This window comes from Salarias fasciatus, assembly GCF_902148845.1.
Source record: "Salarias fasciatus chromosome 7 unlocalized genomic scaffold, fSalaFa1.1 super_scaffold_4, whole genome shotgun sequence".
In the NCBI taxonomy this organism is placed as follows: Eukaryota; Metazoa; Chordata; class Actinopteri; order Blenniiformes; family Blenniidae; genus Salarias; species Salarias fasciatus.
Genome location: NW_021941229.1, coordinates 27,314,251 through 27,335,865, shown reverse-complemented (window position 1 = coordinate 27,335,865; position 21,615 = coordinate 27,314,251). Strand labels below are relative to the sequence as shown.

Below are 21,615 nucleotides of genomic sequence, written 5' to 3'. Positions count from 1 at the left end.
TTGATAGCATTGCTGCATATCATCTGGGAGATAGTGCAGGCCACTCTTATTCTGGAAGGGTTACTTGCTTGATGATCGTTCAGTCGTTCTATTGTGCTTGACCCTTCAAGTAAGAAATCTATGAGGGTCAGAAGAGGCTGAGCAACAGGCTCGGACAGACAGTGTGAATTAAATGACCCATCAAAGGGCATTTGTTGGAGCAGAATGTACTTTTGCAACATGAGACCCACATCCACAATTTTCTCTGCCTCTTCTTCTGTCACCTGAAGTCAAGCTGTCTCGGCCAAAGCAGCACCAACTGTCTTCTCATGGGAGATATACACTTCTTCACCTTTGTTGACTGCAGACCAGTCAGGTCCTAGTTTCTTAAGGAGATGTTCCTTGAATCTTGTAGGGTGAACATTTAGACCAGTCCATTCAGAGCCAAGTGTCTGAATACGATCATCATACATTCTTCTCAATGCCAAGAGCTTATGGGGAGAATGGTTGAACTTCAAAAATGCCACAAGCTCAGCAATTACCAAAGAGTCATATGATTGCTGACTAGAAGAGTTTTTTGCTGTATTTTGATGTCTTGAAAATGGCAGCTCGGGCAGCATTCTTGAGTTGTGTATAACATGTGTGGTGATAATGAATATCTGCAGCCACTGCATCCTCAGCATTGATGGCAGTATTCAGACGTGCATGTACCACCCAGTTCTGAGATTCTGTAGCCCATTTGAGAATATTTTTCCCGCAGTTTGCACTCTTTGTACGGTATATTGGTTCATCTCCATCCTCTTCAAACTTTTCACAGCAGACACATTGGGGCTTTTTGCGATCTAGTGTTGCTTTAAAACTTGGAGGTGTTTTTTTTTTTTTTTGGACTGACTATAGGCTCTTCATTATCTGGTTGTTTTCTCTTGTTCAGTTCTCGCTCCAACATGTTACAGCGAAACAGTGACAGACATCCATTGTGATATTTTGCCTCATTTTTCAGTTGCCAATACCTGAGCCATCATCTAGACATTCCAGGTTCACTCCAAGGGGTAAAGGTACATCATTTGCAACAAAGCTTTTCAAATGATTTTTTAGTGCATCATATGCTTTATGATGACACTCCTTGTTATGCGGACATCGCAAGTCTTTTCTTGACTCCTTTTGACACAAACAACACAGCTCCCAATCAGTTCTTTGCCTTGTAATGAATGGACTTTCTGATTTCTCAAGTACCTGAAGTGACAATAAAATATTGTCAGATTATCATTTTTTACATACTGTTACGGCCCGGCTCAAGACCGCAACAAAACAAGGAGGGGACAGGACAATGGTGGAAGTTTTAATTGCTTTATTTAATCATTAATTAAGGTTTCTACTCTTTGAGTTAAATAATCTAAAAGCAGCAAATACAAAAAGGTATCAGTGTGTTGTCAGTATAGATGAGAGCAGAACGCAGTAAGCTGTAGTGCATGTTGTTTGCAATCAGTGAATGGAATCACCAGCAGATGAGTGTGTGTGGTGTTGTAAAGGTGCGGACGTGCGTGCATGAATCAGTATAAATGTGCGTGTGAGCATATCAGTGAGTTAACCTAAAACACAGGCGGCGTGGCAGTCACGGAGCATGGCGGCGTCGGTGGAGGTTGGCAGCCCGGACAAGTCGACTTCGCCCGGAAGCAGCAGAGGATGAGCGAGGCAGAGAGTGAGCGCAGGGAGCCCAGAGGAAGGTGGAAGCCCGGCTTTTAACAGGGGCGGCCGGAAGTGGTGCAGCCCCAGGACGCACCACAGTGCCCTCCGACAGGAGACCTCCACACCAGCCAAACTCTAATGCCTGCCACAGACCACCAGCAGGGGGCTGTCACACATACGTTTCCAATGACATCACACACTAGTTCATGGCGCCATTTTGAGGATGGACGTGAAACTACACTGTATTACAACATTCAATAATAGTGTTAGTCATGTTGAAAATAACACAATTAATATTGCCTTATTTATGTAATAGTGATCATTGCTCACGTGCTATGTAAACACACCAGCATAAGGCTGTGTGTTTACAAAGCACAGACGTAAGTTAGCAGCAGCGCTGTCAGTCCAGCTAAACAGCTTGATCTTTACCATCATCATCATCATCATCATCATCATCATCTTGTTTATTACAAAATTACAAATTGCAAAATGACAAAAATGTCACATAGACACATACTGTACATTTGAGAACTAGGGGAAACCCTTGGAAGCAGACCAATGCTTATTGACGGGGCCCTTATAGCATTGAGATAAGAGAATTTTACATTAAAGCAGAACTATGCAACTTTTTTGCCTCAATAAACGTGTTTCAGAATCCCTGTGGGGGTAAACAAAGACTTGTCACGGTGATTCACCTGTCCCTTCACTCTCCCCGGGGTCTGTGTCCTGAAAACAGCGCTTGCAATTTCAGAGGAGCGACCCGACTACATCTGAGAGAACAAACCTGCTTTACAGGACTCATATGGGATTACAAGTATAAAAGCTGTTGGAGTGCGATATCTGTCATTGTGTTGCAATAGACGATCTTTGCATGATGTGTTGATTGGTTCTAATTTCCATTTGGTGACTGAAAAATAGAGAGGAGAGGCACCTCCTCTCGTCGAAGCAGTTTTGCCAACTCCCCAGTAAGGAAAGTCGCTATTGGCTGTCCTAAAAGTCGCTAGAAGTTGCTAGATGACGTCATCACCTAATTTGCATAATTGGCAATTTGCATGTAATTGTAATGGACGCTGTAGGAGAGAGGAATAACGTGGGAGAAGCAAAAAGTGAGCTAAAAACACCCTAAATATGTTTAGAACTACAAATTAACTGAAAAAAGTGTGACAGTGAAGAAACATTTAACATGTCCATCCCGCTCTGTGACCCAAGACAGGAGCAGCGGCAGATTTGCGCACACTTGATTCAATTGAAGTGTGGAGGCGGAGTAGTGTGGGTCTCCTCCTCTCTGCTCTGACTGCAGCAGGGGGCGCTGCGTGACACTGACCGCTTGTGAGTGCTTTTGGACGGGGAGGGGCTCACGCAGCACCCGCTGCTCATTATTGAGGACAGCAACAAGACGTCCTGTCACGTCTCCAGAGCACCAGAAAAAGTCGCTAAATTTGTCGCTAGTCGCTTTTTTAAAAAAAAGTCGCTAGAGGGGTCTGAAAACTCGCTAAATATAGCGACAAAGTCGCTAAGTTGGCAACACTGCGTCGAAGTGAGCGCAAATGAGTTCGCTGCACTGAGCATCTCCGAATGTGTTTGTTTTCCAATAAGTTTGAGCGTGCGAGGCAGGCATGTCTACGACAGAGGGAGCAACTGGGGGAAGTTCCCGGGCAGTGCGAGGAACTGCCGCTGCAGATGATTTAACAAAAGCGCGTAAAACAAACATGAAACCCTCACTAGCGTTAGCAACGCCACCCTTAGGTGCTCACGGATGGCAGAACCAAAAAGACAGAAAAAACTTTGTCTAACGAGCGGAAAAAAATGAAACGGGAGTGGGACGCTCTCTGCACGCGGGGGCGGGGGTTGGGGAGGCAGGTGATGCGGAAGACGTTTACGACAGTGAGCTTTCACAGGAGACCAGTAGGGGGAGCGCTAAAGCAAATCTCGCATACTTCTGGTTTAACACAGAAAATCACAGAAATTCAACCTACAGTTACCTAAGCTATTACCTACCCTACACTAATCCTACCTGCACATGGCAACAATGTTTGTTTCAATCATTAGCCAGATAAACACACATCATCATATTATTACATACAGATTACTCATGGGCTTCAGAGGGCATAAATAAGCCGTCAGCTCGTCGGGGTTCCATTATATTTTTCAAGGAGATTAAGTTTAAGTTTCTTTTTGAAAATGGGCAAAGACCTAGACATTTTAAGGTCTTCACTCAGCTCATTCCAAATCTGTGGACCCTTACATGTTACACTAAAACTCGTGCATTTCAACTTCCTATATTTACCCTTTAACAGTGATTTTCCCCTTGTGTTATAATCATGAGACGGGGTAGAAATAGGAATTAATTGACAGAGTCTAGCATTGAGTCTATACACTACATTATACATGGTACAGGCATTGTGAAATAAGTTGCAGTCAGTGAGTTGCAGAAGCCGATGTTTATAGAAGAGAGGGTAGGACGGACAGTTATACTTAGCCCAAGAAATGGCTCTTATAGCCTTCTTTTGTAGAACTTGCAATTTTAGGAGGTAACTTGGGTAAGTATTACGCCTTGTGATGTTACAATAATTTAGATGAGGTTCAAATAGGGACCTACATAAAGTCAGAAGGGCCTCAAGGGGAAGGAAATGTCTCACCTTGAAAAAAAAGGCCAACATATTTAGATAGTTTCATTGTTAGGTAATCAAGGTGTTTGCTGAAGTTTAAATGTTCATCAATTTGGATGCCAAGAAATTTAATAAGTTCAAGTCGTTTAAGTACGCAATTGCTTATTTTAATGTGTCCATTTTCAAGGCTTTTCCGACATCTACTTGAGCGGAATATGATAAATTTGGTTTTCGCTGTGTTCAATGATAATTTATTACATTTAAACCAGGTGTCAACTTTTTCCAATTCCCCATTTACAGTATTATGGAGTTCTTCCAGGTTTTTGTGAGATAGGAATACATTTGTATCATCTGCAAAGACAACTTTATGAAGAGCTGAAGAAGAATTTGAAAAATCATTTACATAAATTAGAAAAAGAAGTGGGCCTAAGATTGACCCCTGAGGTACCCCACAATGAATAGCTTTACAGTTAGATATTTTGTCATTTACGTGCACATATTGCTCTCTGTCATTTCTGTAGCTTCTGAACCAACTGAGCGCTAAGCCCCTGACACCACAGTGCTCCAACTTTCCTAATAAAATATTATGATCAATAGTGTCAAACGCTTTTGATAAGTCGAGAAAAACACCAATTCCACACTCACCTTTATCATTAGCGTCATTTATTTTTTTCAATGAGATCCAGGATTGCCAAACAAGTGGTACTTCCCTTTCTGAAACTGTATTGTGACGGGGTGAGTATATTGTGTTTTTTAAAATAATCATAGTCTTTTATAAGCTATTTTTTCCATAATTTTGGAGAAAGTTGGCAAAATTGCGATAGGATGATACTGTTGCAGATCTTTTTTATCTCCAGATTTAAATATTGGAATGATTTTAGCGATTTTAGCCATCTTTGGTACCACTCCGTGCTGAAGTGAAAGATTGATGCAATAAACAAGTGGATCTACAATGTCGTGAACAATTAATTTTATTATTTTACTGCTAATGCCATCAACTCCTTCTGTGTGGCAGCATTTAATACTGAGTATAATTTGTGTTACTTCTAAATTGTTGGTGGGCGAAAGAAAGAAAGAGTTGGGATAATTCCCAGTGAGGTACTGATGGTAGGTGGCGCCCCCTTGTGGGCTATTTTTTTTGATAAAGTCTCACCAATAGAGCTCAAATACTCATTGAAACACGTCGCAAGGTCACCAACACTGGGATCACCGTTTTTTTGGAACACTGTGGTGTCAGGGAGGACATTTGGTTTATGGCCCCGGCTGAGGACTTCGTTGAGCACTTTCCAGCATTGCTTTTGATCACCGCAAGAAGCCTTGAAACGCTCAGTGTGGTGGTTGCGTTTACTCATTTTGATCACTTTAGTTAATTTCGATACTTACTGTATTTAATTTTATTTTCTTCAGAAGATTCGTTTATGTAATTTTTGTACAAAGCATTTTTCTTTTTGATCGAAGTCATAATTCCTTTAGTTAGCCAGTTTTTCTTGTCCCCGTGATTTCTTTTTATTGTCTTTTCGGGAATGCACAATTTTATGCTCTCACCTAATTCCTGAATCAGAGCATAATATGCTGCATCAGGACATTTACAATCATACACTGAGTTCCAAGATTTATTTTTTAGATTATTGGATAATTTACTTAAGTTTCTCTTAGTTAATGCCTTTGCTTTGTTTTTTGCATGAGGTTTGTCATTTTTAGTAGTAAGATCTGCGAGAAGAATGACAGGGAAATGATCAGTAATATCAGATAATATCACAGTCGAGTTAAAGCTAGTATTTTGGATATTAGTTATGATGTTGTCAATAATAGACTTACTGAAGTCGTTTTCTCTAGTGTATGTGTTTATTGTTGGGTAAAAAGAAGAGGAATAAAGAGAATTTAAGAAGTATTTTTTTTCAGAATTGTCTTTGGCTAAATTTATATTGAAATCTCCAAGAATGAAGCAATTTTTGTTGGAATTATTTATACAATTCAATAGTTCATCCAGATTAACAGTGAAATTATGTGGGTCAGAATCTGGTGGTCGATAGTTCGCCCCAACAATTATGTTTTTGCCAATTTTGATATTAAGTTCCACAAGTAATGAATCGGAGTGACCATCATTGATAAATAGATCATCACGAGTGGTCACTGAATGGCGTAGGTCTACATACAGACACACCCCACCACCAACTTTCCCAACCCTGTTTTTGTTGAATAGTCCATAACCATCAAGATTGAGGGTGTCTATATAAGTTTTTTGATTAATCCATGGTTTGCTACATCCAATGATCTGCTTCCACTGTACAAACTAAATGAAGCATCAGAGGGAACAGAAAACCTTTTATCTGTGATTTTTACAGTTTGTGGTGTCAACAGAGCCTCAGTCAGAGTTAGTGTTTAAGCTGCTCCAGGCGTTAGCTTGTAGCATTTAGCGTCCACACAGTAACAACACCTGCGGCTCCACCTATGAGCCTCTTACAGAAAAAAAAAGTAATAGCTCAGCTCTTACCTCTGTGAACATGTCTCCAAGACTAGACCTTCTCAGCATGGTTCAGGATATTCGCTAGTGTTAAATCAGGTTTGTAGCTGTAGCTCAGGAGCTGTAGCTAATGTTACAAATGCAGGGTTGTTGCATTATTGCTTTTAAGTGATGTCAGTAACTCTTCAGGCTGTTGATAAGGATAAAATCCCAAGATTTCAGTTTCTTAAAGCACCGGCTCTGCTCATCTGCCTGAGGGGAGTGCAATTTTTAGATGTAGTATCTTGACTTCAATCAGTGATTTGATTTGATTTATTCATTTATTTCAAACATGCCATAAATAATGTAATAAATAAACTGAGATATACGTAGAAAAAAAGAGAGAGAGAAAAAAAAACAATATTAATAATCCAACAAATTAATAGAGTCCGACATGTCCGAAAAGGGGTAGGAAGAAGCATAAGCTTATTCTAGTGGAGATGCATAGCTCAATATAATCTACACTAGCCAGAGGTCCCCAAGATGGTGGCATTAACAACAAAAGTCTCATGACTGAAATGCATGTATAGGAAAAAAAATATACATTGGGATCTGACTTTGGATCTCAAACTCTGATGCTACAGATATTCAAATATCTTAAACAAATTCTATGATTCCGGGAACAATCCTGGAACATATATGCATTTGGGCTTTTGGCAGAAATTTTGCAGATATGACTGATATTAGCCTGCCTATAACTTTGGCATATATCTCAGGAACAAAATGGAATAAAGAGTGTTGTTAGTGCTTAACAGTCTGGCTCTGCCTCCAGGAAGCTAATCTGCATGCAATTTAGGTAAAACAGATCTTGGTCCTATGCAGATTGATGTTTCAGGTCACACTGCATTAGAGGAATGGAGTGGAACTCAACACACACATCAAATGGTATGCCTCCATCTGTCCCCATGTCATACCTCCCCATTTAGAATGCCTAGTTTAAAGGCCCTATACCTGATTTTTTTATATTGTTATTAAAATAAAATTAGTTTTGTCCTTTGTAAAAGCAGACATTTGTCCAAAAAAAAAAAAAAACTGTTTTAAAACCTATTAATCAGTTGCAAACTGGCAGGCTAACTGGCATTTATTACATTATTGTGACAGTATTTGCTCCTGAAAGTTATGAAACATGTTTTTAAACTCATTTCTGTAACTAATTTGGATGTTATAAATGCACCTGGAAAGTCTGAGATGAGTTTGGACCAGAAAATAACAATTTATAACAGTTTCAAATTTGAGTGACCCTGTTTCTTTGCAAAATCAGGTATAGCTCCTTTAAATATTTGCCTGTGGCTTTGAATTGCTGGTTCCTAGATTCACGAAATCACAATAACATGGTGTGATATTGTGAGGAAGGCAGTGAACTGTGCACAATCCAAACTTCAGCTCAAATCGTGAAAAATTGACTGAGATATGGCCACTTTTGTGTTTTTGTCTCGAATGACCTTGTGGCAGTAGCGGCCGGTGGAGCGGGGCGCAGGTGGTGTGAGAGCTTGTTTCGTTCGCCTACACCGTCAGCGGCGGGGGGTGTGGCGTTAATTCACTTCTGCATTGGCGGAAGCGCTCGTTTCCATACCCGCGCATTCCAGGAGGGCAGTGTTGAAGAAACCAGTTCGTTAAAAATAATCGTTGCCTACCTGTTGTGTTGTTTGGAATGCACCTTGAATGCCCGGGTGTGGAAACGAGCGCTCCCGTCAATGCGGAAGTGAACTAACACCACACCGCCTGCGGCTGCTGGTATGGGCGGACAAAACAAGCTCTCCCACCAGCTGCACCCCGCGCCACTGGCCGCTACTGCCTTGTGGCCATATTGGATTTTGTACAAGCAGCCTCTAGGGGGCGATCTCAACTTGCTTGTGATGGTTTTTGAAAACCTTGTGTCCATACCTATCACCATGCAAAATTTCATAAACTGGTCACAAAGTGCACAATTCTGTATAATTTTGATAAATTCCTCCCCCGCTAACTGTACTCTGATGGTACTGGTAGTTGTAGTACTAGCAGGACTATTTGTAGTTAAACTAGAGATAGTTCTTGCAGAGCTAGTTACAGTACAGTTGACGGTATGCTAGTAGTACTAGTTTTAGTAGAACTAACAGTGGTGCTTGTAGAACTAGTTAACGCAGAACTAGCTGTAGCACTAGTAGTACTAGTTGTAGTAGAACTAGCAGTGGTGCTTGTATAACTAGTTAAAGCAAAACTAGCTGTAGTGCTAGTAGTACTAGTTGTAGTAGAATTTCGAGTAGGGCTTGTAGAACTAGTTGTAGTACTAGTAGAAGTATTGTAGTAGAACTAGCAGTAGTGCTGGCAGAACTAGTAGTAGCACTTGCAAAATAGTTATAATAGAACTAGTTGTAGCATTACTTGATGTAATGCTAGTTCAACTAGTTATAGCAGAACTTGATGTTGTGCTGGTAGGACTACGTACAGCAGAACTAGTTGTAGTACTTGCATAACTAGTTATAGTGCAGCAAGCTGTAAACTAGTAGTACTGGCTGTAGTAGAACTAACAGTTGTCCTAGTAGAACTAGTTACAATAGAACTACATGTAGTGTTGTTAGTACTAGTTGTGGTAGAATTAAAAGTAGTGCTAGCAGAACTAACGGTAGTGCCAGTAGAGTTAGGTATTGTAGCTGTAGAGTCAGTAGTACTCTTTGTAGTAGATTTAACAGTATTGTTAGCAGAACTAATAGTACTGCTAGTACCAGTTACTTGTAGAACTAGTGGCAAAACCATTTGTAGTGCTAGTAGTACTTTTTGTAGTGAAACTAGCTGTATTAGAACTAGTTGTACTATATCTCCTGGAGCAGTTCTTGTGCTAGGAAAACTACTTGTAGCAGATCTAGTTGTACTGCTAGTAGAACTACCCGTGTCCTTGGGGCCATAAAATGCCTGAATGAGTCATGCTGATGTAGCGTCCTGTGGTTCGGTCGACCGGGAGACGAGTCCAACGTCTTCAAGCTGCTTGATTCCCTTCAGAACTGACTGTGGCTGTAACCACGGCAACACTACAGCCAAACAACAGTCCAGCCTGAAGAAAGCACAGCCCAGAGGCTGCTCTCTCTTAAAAAACACCTAAATAATAACATAAACAAATATAAGATAAGAAAATAACAAAATGTAAGCAGTCAGTTAAAAGCCTGATTAAAAAGGTGTTTTTTTTTCCCCCTTGTCCTGTTCAGCTGCTGGGGCGTGCAATATTGTATGATTGTAGCCTTTTACTATCTGAACAGATTTTAATGTTAGCAGCAGGACGAGAACCAATCTCCTCCTGCTGCTGCCTTTATTTAAGGCTGGCGTCCGGCATGGCTGAGGACAGGACCGGGACGGAGACGCTCAGAGAGCGAGAGACAGAAAAGAGAGAGAGATAAAGAGAGGGAGAACGGGGGGGGGCAATCTATGTAAAAATTCACAACAAATGCAAAACAGTGTTGTCAACGCACCACACGCAACCAAGAACCATCCCAAACCCCAATCTAGACAACACCAAAACAGAGCCGACAACCAACACTAAGCTAAGCTAAGCTACTCGGTTCAAACAGATCGTCAAAAAACTGTGCAAATCGTCACGCCGCAGCCGCATCATGATTAAAAAAAAAGAGGCTTTTGGCCGAGTTGGTAAGCAACTTACAGTCAAGTCAGCACTGACCAACTCGGCCCCTTTAGAGCCCCACCCCACCCCCGCGAGGCCGACTTGGATAGATGCCGACTTGGCTTGATGCCGACTTGGCTTTGATGCCGACTTGACTGTATCCCGGGGGCGGTGCCGAGTTGGCCAGGGCCGACTTGGATTGGTGCCGACCTGACTGTATCCCGTTAAAGGGCAACTTCGGTTTATTGACATCTGGACCTTATTTCTAGGTGTGTGCATGCTCATATACTCATTCAGACAAACATCGTGCAGCTTGGAGTCCTCCAGAAGTTATTTAGATCCAACCGATTTAGCCGCACTTAGCGGGGGCCACGGCAATGGAGCGTTAGCGCGGACATAATCTCTGCAAAATCACTCATTTCAGCTATATTTCTTCATCCATGGCCAGTGTTATCATAAAGTCAGCTCGTCTACCGTCCTCAGGTGAGTCAGCTGACAATTTTCGCTAACTTAGCCACAATTAGCTCGGATGGGAACGTTGCAGCTCCTCTCCCCAGCAGAGAGGCACTTTGAGTCAGCCTCGGCTGTCACGGCGCCTGGGTGCTTGACTTCCAGGGGTCGAGTTGGGGCCGATTGGGTAAACAGCCCGGAGCTGCTCCACGGAGGCGATGGGGGAGCTCCAGCAGCTGTGCCGCGGCCTGCTTCACACACTTCCGTGGTTATGCGGCGGGTCCCCGCGTTCTCCGCGGCCGGCACGGAGCGCGTCTCCGCCCGGGAGCGGAGATCCAGAGCTGCCGTGCTGCGGCTTGCTCCACGGAGGCGCGTGAAGCAGGCCGCGGCTTCCAGGGGCCGAGTGGAGCTGCCCCACGGAGGCTGACGGGAGAGCTCTGGATCTCTGCTCCCGGGCGGAGACGCGCTCCGTGCCGGCCACGGAGCACGCAGGGACCCGCCGCATAACCACGGAGGAGGAGAGGAGCTCCGCGACGTTCCCATCCGAGCTAATTGTTGCTAAGTTAGCACGGTGTCAGAGAAGAGCTAACCGAAGCGCAGCAGATCCCAGCAGAGCAGAGCAGAGCCGACTCAAAGTGCCTCTCTGCTGGTGAGAGGAGCTGCAACGTTCCCATCCGAGCTAATTGTGGCTAAGTTAGCGAAAATTGTCAGCTGACTCACCTGAAGACGATAGACGAGCTGATTTTATGATAACACTGGCCATGGATGAAGAAATATAGCCGAAATGAGTGATTTTGCAGAGATTATGTCCGCGCTAACGCTCCATTGCCGTGGCCCCCGCTAAGTGCGGCTAAATCGGTTGGATCTAAATAACTTCTGGAGGACTCCGAGCTGCACGATGTTTGTCTGAGTGAGGATATGAGCATGACACACCTAGAAATAAGGTCCAGATGTCAAAAAACTGAAGTTGCCCTTTAAGGTAATGGGGGTCTGGACCCTGTTAGAGTCTTGGGGACTCTGGACCCTGTTAGAGCCTCCATGCCATAGGTAAAGCAGACTGGGTTATGACCAGAAACCAAATCATTGATAATAAAGATGAGTTTAACAGAGAGCAGACATTCAGCAGCTCCCTGTTCAGAGCAGTGGACGCCTGGACCAGGCTCTCTGTGGAGGTTCACTTTGTGAGTCCACTGTTGGTTAAATACAGTCCTGAAGGAGGTGAGGACTGGAAACTGTGGACAGTGTCTGGTGTGGCTGTGGGCCGTGGGGGTGTGTGTGGAGTGTGTCTAGATTGTGAGGGGTGTGAGGAGTGTATGTGGTGTGTGTTGAGTGAGGGGTGTGTGGTGAGTGGGTGGGGCTTCCAGGATTTGGACTGTATCAGAATGTCACCTGCTGCCCAGTGAGTTCAGCTGGAGCACTGGTTAAACTGGCTGTAGTGCTTGTGGAGCTAGTTGTATTAAAACTAGTTGTACAAGTAGTACAGCCAGTTGTATAATTAGTAGATCTAGTGGTAGTGCTAGTAGAGTTTAGTAGTAGTACTAGTTTTAATACTTGCCTTTGTGTTTCAGGAGATCTGTTGTTCATTGATGTTGATCGACTTCGTCTTCTTCACTTCTTCAAAACAAAGTTCAGTTCACCACTCGTCCCTGCCTTCACTGTGAGTTCTCTGGTTTCTTCTCTTGGTTCACCTGTGGGTTCTCCTCTCTGAGTTCTCCGAGTTCTCTATGGACTGCCAGACTTCTCTGCTCTCAGTCACCTGTCATTCTGTGTGCAGGTGTGGTGTGGAGGGATCGTCATAGAAACGGGACTGCAGGTGCCCAGTTTCATTGGAAACTTCCTGTCGACCAATCAGAGCCCGGATCACCTGTCGACCAATCAGAGCCCGGGTCTCTCAGGTCACCTGTCTCAGTAGTTTTTTAACTTAAATGTTTTAAATTAGTGTATGAGATTAATTAGTGTTTAAATATTTATTCTCCGGTGGGCCCACCACCCGCCGAGGAAATCGTAGGGGCTGGGTGCGATGTCGATTGGGTGGCAGCCAACAGCAAGGTGCCCGGCGACCCGATCCTCAGACACAGAGACTAGCCCTAGGGACATGGAATGTCACCTCGTTGGGGGGGAAGGGGCCCGAGCTTGTGAGGGAGGTTGAGAGGTACCGGCTAGATATAGTCGGGCTCACCTCCACACACAGCCTGGGCTCTGGAACCCAACCTCTCGAGAAGGGCTGGACTCTCCACTTCTCTGGCGTTGCCCGAGGTGAGAGGCGGCGGGCTGATGTGCGTTTGCTTATAGCCCAACAGCTCAGCACCATGTGTTGGAATTCACCCCAGTGAACCAGGGGGTCGCATCCCTGGTCCTCTGGGTCGGGGATAGGTGCCTCACTGTTGTCTCGGCTTATGGACCGAACAGCAGTGCAGAGTACCCGGCCTTCTTGGAGTCCCTGGGAGGGGTGCTGGACAGCACTCCGATTGGGGACTCCATTGTTCTACTGGGGTACTTCAATGCTCACTTGGGCAGTGACAGTGAGACCTGGAAGGGGGTGATTGGATCGCACAGCCTCCCCGATCTGAACCCGAGTGGTGTTCTGTTATTGGACTTCTGTACTAGCCACAGCTTCTCCATAACGAACACCATGTTCGAGCACAGGGGTGTCCATAAGTACACTTGGCACCAGGACACCCTAGGTCAGAGGTCGATGATCGACTTTGTTGTCGTGTCATCTGACCTCTGACCTTGTGTTTTGGACACTCGGGTGAAGAGAGGAGCAGAGCTGTCGACCGATCACCACCTGGTGGTGAGTTGGATTCGCTGGTGGAGGAGGAAACCAGACAGACTTGGCAGACCCAAACGTGTTGTGAGGGTCTGCTGGGAACGTCTGGTGGAACCCTCTGCCAGCAGGGTTTTCAACTCCCACCTCCAGGAGAGCTTCTCTCATGTCCCGAGGGAGGCTGGGGACATTGAGTCCGAGTGGACCATGTTCTCCACCTCCATTGTCGAAGCAGCTGCCCGGAGCTGTGGTCGTAAGGTCTCCGGTGCCTGTCGTGGCGGCAACCCCCGAACCTGGTGGTGGACACCAGAAGTAAGGGCTGGCGTCCAGCTGAAGAAGGAGGCCTATCGAGCCTTGTTGGCTCATGGGACTCCAGACGCAGCTGACAGGTATCGGCAGGCCAAGCGAACTACCGAGTGGTTGTGGAGGCAAAAACTCAGGCCTGGGTGGAGTTCGGGGAGGCCATGGAGGAGGACTATCGGTCGGCCTCCAAGAAATTCTGGCAAACCGTCCGGCGCCTCAGGAGGGGAAAGCAGGTCTCCGCCAACACTGTTTACAGTGGAGGTGGGGAGCTGCTGACCTCAACTGGGGATATGATAAGACGGGGGAAGGAATACTTCGAGGACCTCCTCAATCCCGTCGCCACGTCTTCCATGGAGGAAGCAGAGGCTGAGGTCTCAGAGGTGGACTGAGGTCTCAGAGGTGGACTCGTCCATCACCCAAGCCGAAGTCACCGAGGTGGTTGGTAACTCCTCGGTGGCAAGGCACCGGGGATGGATGAGATTCGCCCTGAGTACCTCAAGTCTCTGGATTTGCAGGGACTGTCTTGGTTGACACGTCTCTGCAACATCGCGTGGCGGTCGGGGACGGAGCCTCTGGATTGACAGACCGGGGTGGTGGTCCCTGTTTAAAAAGGGGGACCGGATGGTGTTCTCCAACTGTGAAACAGAGGTGGACTTGACACCAACTATAGGGGGATCACACTCCTCAGCCTCCCTGGGAAATTCTATGCCAGGGTACTGGAGAGGAGGATTGGACCAATGAACCTTGGATTCAGGAGGAGCAATGCGGTTTTTGTCATGGTCACGGAATAGTGGACCAGCTCTACACTCTCCATAGGGGCTTAAGGGTCTGTAGGAATTCGCTCAACCAGTCCACATGTATTTTGTGGACTTGGAGAAGGCATTCGACCGCGTCCCTTGTGGTGTCTTGTGGGGGGTGCTCCGGGAATACGGAGTCCGGGGCCCCTTGTTAAGGGCCATCTGGTCTCTATATGACCGGAGTAGGAGTCTGGTCCACATCCCCGGCAGTAAGTTGGACCTGTTCCCGGTGCATGTTGGACTCTGGCAGGGCTGCCCTTTGTCACTGATTCTGTTCAGAATCTTTATGGACAGAATTTCTAGGTGCAGCCAGGGGTCGGAGGGGGTCCGGTTTGGGGACCACAGGATTTCATCTCTGCTTTTTGCAGATGATGTTGTCCTGTTGGCTTCATCGAACCCGAACCTACAGCATGCACTGGGGCGGTTCGCAGCCAAGTGTGAAGTGACAGGGATGAGGATCAGCACCTCCAAATCCGAGGTCATGGTCCTCGTCCGGAAAAAGGTGGAGCGGGGAGTAGAGCTGCTACTCCTCCACATCGAGAGGAACCAGCTGAGGAGGCTCGGGCACCTCTTCAGGACGCCTCCTGGATGCCTCCCTGGGGAGGTGTTCCGGGCATGTCCCACCGGGAGGAGACCCCAGGAAAGACCTAGGACACGCTAGAGAGTCTATGTCTCTCGGCTGGCCTGGGAACGCCTTGGGATCCTCCCAGAGGAGCTGGAGGAAGTGTCTGGGGACAGGAAGTCTGGGCATCCCTGCTGAGACTACTGCCCCCATGACCCGGCCCCGGATAAGCGGTGGAAAATGGATGGATGGATGGATATCTTTATTCTGAAGAGTTCTGTAATTTAAATAAAAACTGTTTTTAGAGCAACTGGGTTCTGAGTCACTGGGTTCTGAGTTACTGGGTTCTGGATTCAGGATTTCTTGGTTACCGGGTTCTGAGTTTCTGGGTTCAGGATGAGGTCACTGGGTTCTGGGTGACTGTGTTGACTTGTGTTGGGACAGGGGCTCCTGGGGCCCTCCCGGACTTCACCCTCCCTTTGTACTCCACCCAGGCTCCACTCCTCCCTTCATGCTCCACCCTCCCTTCATATCGTAAATCCTCTAATACTGACCTGTAGTCCATTAAAAACGTCTCCTTTAATGACCGGGTACGTCTTTGAAGAAAGCTCATGAAAGCTGCCTCCCAATATAAGCTTTTTTTGTCTCTTCTTTTTTTCTGTGAAGCGCTACGGTGCTATAGACCTTTTTATCGAACGCTGAACTCCACTTCCGGTTTTTCTTCCGTAGTCTCCCGAGTGATGTTTCTTACTTCCGGTTGGTTAGCTTAGCCTTTCATGCTAGCGCAAGATTCAACTTCGACAAAGAGGATAACCAGAGTAAAAGAAGGATAGGAGAAGGTCAGCATGGATATACAGACAAAGAGGATTAGTTCGGGGAGGACGTGTGCCGTTATTGGGTGTAAAAACTCGCAAAAGTGTCTGAACGAATGGTTAGATCGCGAATGTTATGACCACAAACCAGCTACAAAGCGGAGTTGTCCATGCGCTCCGTTGTTTTCATTTTTCAAGAAGCCAAAAGACGATTATAAATTGCGGATGTGGCTGAAGGCATTGAACCTGAAGAAACTACCGAAAAACATTTTTGTCTGTTCCTTCCACTTTGTGGAGAAAAAACCGACAAAAGAAAATCCTTTTCCAGAGCTGTGGATGGGATACAATCGCTCTCCCCAGAGGAGGAGACGTTCTTTTGAAAGGCAAACCCCTGCCTCTCCTCAGAGAAAAAGAAGTCGTCTGCAACCGGGTAAGTTTAGCTTCAGCTTGTTTTAGCCAACATTAATACTTTTAACATGACGTTGTTAGTTTTGTGCATAAACCTGTAGTTGATACTGCGGTTAAGTTAGTTTGATATTGGATACTCAAAATTAGCGCACATAAATCTGTTATTCTCCCTGACCATGTGACTTATCAATGTCAAACCATCTTTGTATCATACATACTAATATAAAGGCTACACACTGAAATAACAGAAATTTTAGTGATCAGATTGCAGTAATATTGGATCAAACAATGCGCTCAATATAACAAACCAGAGTGCAATTTCTTAGTTATACACAGTGTTTGTGGTGTGTGTGTGTGTGTATATTTTTGTCTTTGTGTGTTTGAAATTGTGATGCATACAGTGACAGCGATGTTCCGTAGCAACATTAATTTTACTCCATGTTTTCTTTCTTCCCTTGTTCAGATGTAACTGAAACTTGTGAGCTGACTACACCAGATGACACTGAAACCTGCCTGCCTCCATATGACCCTGCTACACCAATGTATCGAGATGCACAGACCCAGTGGGAAGATCAAACAATTGCTGAGCACAACTATATCTCCAAAAAACAGCCCATCAACAAAGAGGACAAAGCAACACAGTGTGAGGCAGAAAATGATCCTACTGTGGCAAGCACCACAGTCATTGATGATGATAAGTCATTGTTGTTCACAGGAGTGCGTAAGGTACAGTTTTTCGCTTTGGTGACTTCATTGCTGCCCTTCAGTAAGCCATCAGTTAAGCTTCCCGTTGTCGACCAAATCCTGATGACCTTAATGAAACTCAGACTAAATCTATTATTAGGAGATATTGCTCATCGCTTCAGTGTGTCCACAAGCATGGCAAGCATTGTGATTGGTCACTGGATTGATGTTATGGGTGAGCAGTTCAAAGTCTTGATCCCCTGGCTTCCTAGAGAGACCATTTGTGCAACCCTGCCCTTGTCGTTTAAGAAGAACTACCCTCGGACCACCAGCATCATTGATTGAGCTGAAAGTTCAATTCAGAGGGCCAGAAACCTTGACTCCAGAAGTGACACTTTCAGTCACTACAAAAGTACTAACACTGAAATATCTTGTTGCTGTCGCTCCTAATGGTGTCATCATGTTTATATCCGATGGATATGCTGGCAGAAGCAGCGACAAGTATATCACCATGGACAGCGGCTTTCTGGACTACCTAAAGGCTGGAGATGAGGTAATGGCAGACCGGGGATTCACCATTCGTAACCTGCTGGATGAGAGAAAGGTCAGGTTGAACATCCCAGCATTTACCTACAGGCGTAGTCAGTTGACCAATGAGGAGGTGACACGCACCAGACGGGTAGCCAATGCACGCATCCATGTAGAGAGGGTCATTACAAGGTTGAAGGTATTCAGGATTTTATCTCAAACCATTCCCATCACCATGACACCAAGGTTGGACAAGATTTTAACCATCTGCGCCGGCCTTGCCAACCTTAGGGGCCCACTGATACGATTGCCACAGGAGGTGTGAATCATGACTGTGTCCCTGTTTACAAAAGCTCAGGCATCTTTTGAATGAAATAGAAATACAATATGCATTGTGTCTATTGTTGTGATTGTTGTTTGAGTATTTGGACAATTTTTAAAAATATCGTATTTTGTATTTGATCTTAACACCTGTTCAAGAGTTGTTTTTCAGTATCTCTGCCATTTGTTTATTCTCAAACATTTCCTTCATCCAATATTTGATACAAATTGTTTTGAGTGTCATTGTATGTTTTGAACCGTAGCCTACTGCAGGCTTCTTGTGAGTCCTTAAAAAGCCTGAAATAAAGAAATGTGAATTTAAGGTCTTAAATTTGGCTGTAAGACTTAAATTAAGATGTAGATCTTAAAGGATGATTGTAAAATAAAAACCATGATAAATATCTATTTGGTTTGTTTCCTTGGTAATGGGGTATTTTCACAGCTTCACTACTTCCTGAAAATAACTGTGCACATTCATTTCCTGTCTTGCATTATTGGCCAAACTGATTAATCCAGGTGTGTCTGGTTTAGATTGCTGCAACAAGACACACCTGGATTAATCATTTTGTCCAATAATGCAAGACAGGAAATGAATGTGCACAGTTAATTTCAGGAAGTAGTGGAGCTGTGAAAATGGCCCATTACATATAAAGCACAAGTTTTGTCATGTGACCGTTTACATCTAGTCACATGATGCAGCGGTGCATTGTAGTCAGTAAGTGTAAGTGAATAACCTTGAGTTTTTTTCTATCAAAGACGTGACATTTATTTGGGTCTTAAATTTTACTTTCAAAATGGTGCAAGAACACTGTATTATGAATTAAAGCAACAGAACATTAGTGGAAGTGGTCAGTTTAATTCAACAATGAAATTAAATGGTAAAATTAAACATTGTCAGAAAAATACATAAACAATGACAGACATTGCACAGTCTAAACCTGAGATAAAAATAAACATTAGTGCATTAATTAGAATAGCATAGAACATTGCACAGTTTAAGCCTGAGGTAAATGATACACATATTAGAACATTGTTACATGGTGTGGATCTGAGGCCCAAGCACAGGAAAGCAAGCAGAACCAGATTTGCAGGTTGGGATGATGTTTATTCACACAAATCTTGAGAGCAGCAGTTCCACTCCAACAGGAGTAATCCAACGGAAGAGCTTCACAGAGTTCCCAGTAGAGCAGCAGAGGGGAGGAAGGTTCCCAGAAGGCGTCAAGCACAGCGGTGGGCGATCAAGGTGGGTCACGGAGGCAGTCTGGAGAGCTGGCTGAGGCTGGCTGTGAGCTGAGCTCCTGTGCTGTTCTCCCAGGTGGGTGCAGGCAGCACAGAGGCGGCTACAGACTGGAGATGAGGAGAGTGGAGTTAGCGAAGCGCGAACAACAGTAAAACAGGAGCTGAATGTGTTTCTCAGGACAGCAACTAACTGTGGCGAAAAGACAGTCCAGCATCTAGTGGCATCACCAGCCAGGTTAAATAGAGGGAAGACCAGGTGCAGGTGATCAGGCCACTCTGCCACAGGTGAAGCTCATCAGCTGATTGCACTGGACCAGCCGCTCCTGCCCACATGCACCAAGACACACACCCACCTGAGGAACAGAAAGGGAGGGGGAAGGAGGAGAAACAGGGCAATGCTGCTCCTATGTTACGGCTGAGGTGGAGGACATGACTCATTCATTAGAATAGTATAGAACATTGCACAGTTTAAACCTGAGGTAAACAATAAATATATTAGAACATTCATTAGAATAGCGACCCGCTCCGGGGACAGTGGCAGGTGGGGAGTTTGACTGGGGCGGTACACCTGTCAAACAGTAATGCAGGTGTCCTAAGGCGAGCTCAGGGAGGACAGAAACCTCCCGTAGAGCAGAAGGGCAAAAGCTCGCTTGATCTTGATCTTCAGTATGAGTACAGACCATGAAAGCGGGGCCTCACCATCCTTCTGACTTTTTGGGTTTTAAGCAGAAGGTGTCAGAAAAGTTACCACAGGGAGAACTGTGGGATTGTGGCGGCCAAGTGTTCATAGCGACATCGCTTTTTGATCCTTCGATGTTGGCTCTTCCTATCATTGTGAAGCAGAATTCACCAAGTGTTGGATTGTTCACCCACTAACAGGGAACGTGAGCTGGTTAGAACGTCGTGAGACAGGTTAGTTTTACCCTACTGATGATGTATTGTTTCAATAGTAATCCTGCACAGTAATCCTGAACACTTTAAACCTGAGGTAAACAATAAACACATAAGAACATTCATTAGAATAGTATATGTAACCCCCTGGGTTATAAGTGCATAAGTGCACATATAATTTATATAACCCTCGCAGAAATACTAAATGCATTGCAATACGTTTCACTTATCCACAGATGTATTACTTCATTAGCATCCTTTATTTTATGTTCACACATAGTGTAACATTTTTTTATTTATTTATTTATATAGGCTTAACGTAGTGTATTAGTTTTCCCATAATTTACTAGTGCAAGTAAATGGGTCATTTCCTCCCCGCTTCCTATTTGTTGTCATTTGGTGCAATGCGGATGTGTAACGATTCTGATTGATTGTTGCCGGTTTGGGGCGGGGCTTGGGCGTGGGAACAGAGGTTGCGCAGTCTGGTTTCTTGTGGGTGAGAGCTGCCGCGCCTGGAGGAACGGTGTGTTACGCTGCCCGCGGATGTTGCGCTTTAGAAGCTGCCAAGCTAACGATATGTTGGTTTGCTAAACTTTGGTTATCTCGGGACTTGAGGATCGTGGGATCTCTGCTCTTGGAAACTGTTCGAGGGTGCCGTGTTCCCACGAGCCCACGTCTTCTCTGGCGCCGCTGCGGCCTGGATGTTTATTAATTGCTTCCATTCGCTGAGGACGTCGTTGGATGTTGTTTCTATTGTTTTCACTCGCTGAGGACATCGTGGGACTTTTTCAGGAGCCGTTTTGTCCCCTCTCGAGTTGTTTACTCGCCACTTTCTTCGTCCGCCCGCCATTACAGACGGTAACGCTGGGTAGGGGTGAGTACATGCTCCGTTCCCGGTGTGGTTAGTAGCGGCCACCATTTTGAAGCAACCATTAGGTGGCGCTCCCGGATAAATGCAGGCCTGCACCGTCTGAGATTGTAGTAACACTCGGTACCGAGCACGGACTAATTAGCTCATTTAATATGCCGGCTTAGGTTTTCTTTTGAGAGCTCTCTTTGTTTGGTGGATCCACTGATGCTGTGAATTGTTTCCTGTTTACTTTTGAGCGTTTTCAGCTGTTTCATTTTCTTCACTACTGTGTTTAATCTTTGAAGTATTGATATTTGCAGTTTTTTCTGCATAGCTACTGCAGTTTTGTGTGGTGATAGCCCTTGGTTCATTTGCTGACCAGTTTGTTAATAAATACTGGCTGTTTGAAATGTACAGATTTGGGTTCATTGTAGTATATGTTTAAAGCCATACATCCATAGAAGTTAAAGGTGCCATATGCAACTTTCACACACTCTGGGCTTGCTTAAAGTAGCTTATCACGCACTCTGGTGGTCACTAGGCTAGAGTTATTTGTATTGTGTTGGTTCTGTCTGGCCCAGCCTAGGACTTTAGAGTGTAAGTACGCGAACTGGGGCACTGTTCATAGCAGTAAAGC

General features: G+C 45.0%; 1 protein-coding gene across 1 annotated transcript in view; it reads left to right on the top strand.

The window, feature by feature from the left end:
- LOC115382479 (FSD1-like protein) overlaps positions 1 to 12,872 on the top strand; it is a 43,121-nt gene extending 30,249 nt beyond the window's left edge. The window contains exons 12-13 of the mRNA XM_030084218.1: positions 12,385 to 12,473; positions 12,591 to 12,872. Coding sequence (XP_029940078.1) covers positions 12,385 to 12,473; positions 12,591 to 12,728 — 227 coding nt within the window. The 3' untranslated portion in view covers positions 12,729 to 12,872. The remainder of the gene's footprint in view (positions 1 to 12,384; positions 12,474 to 12,590) is intronic.
- Positions 12,873 to 21,615: the final 8,743 nt, after the last annotated feature.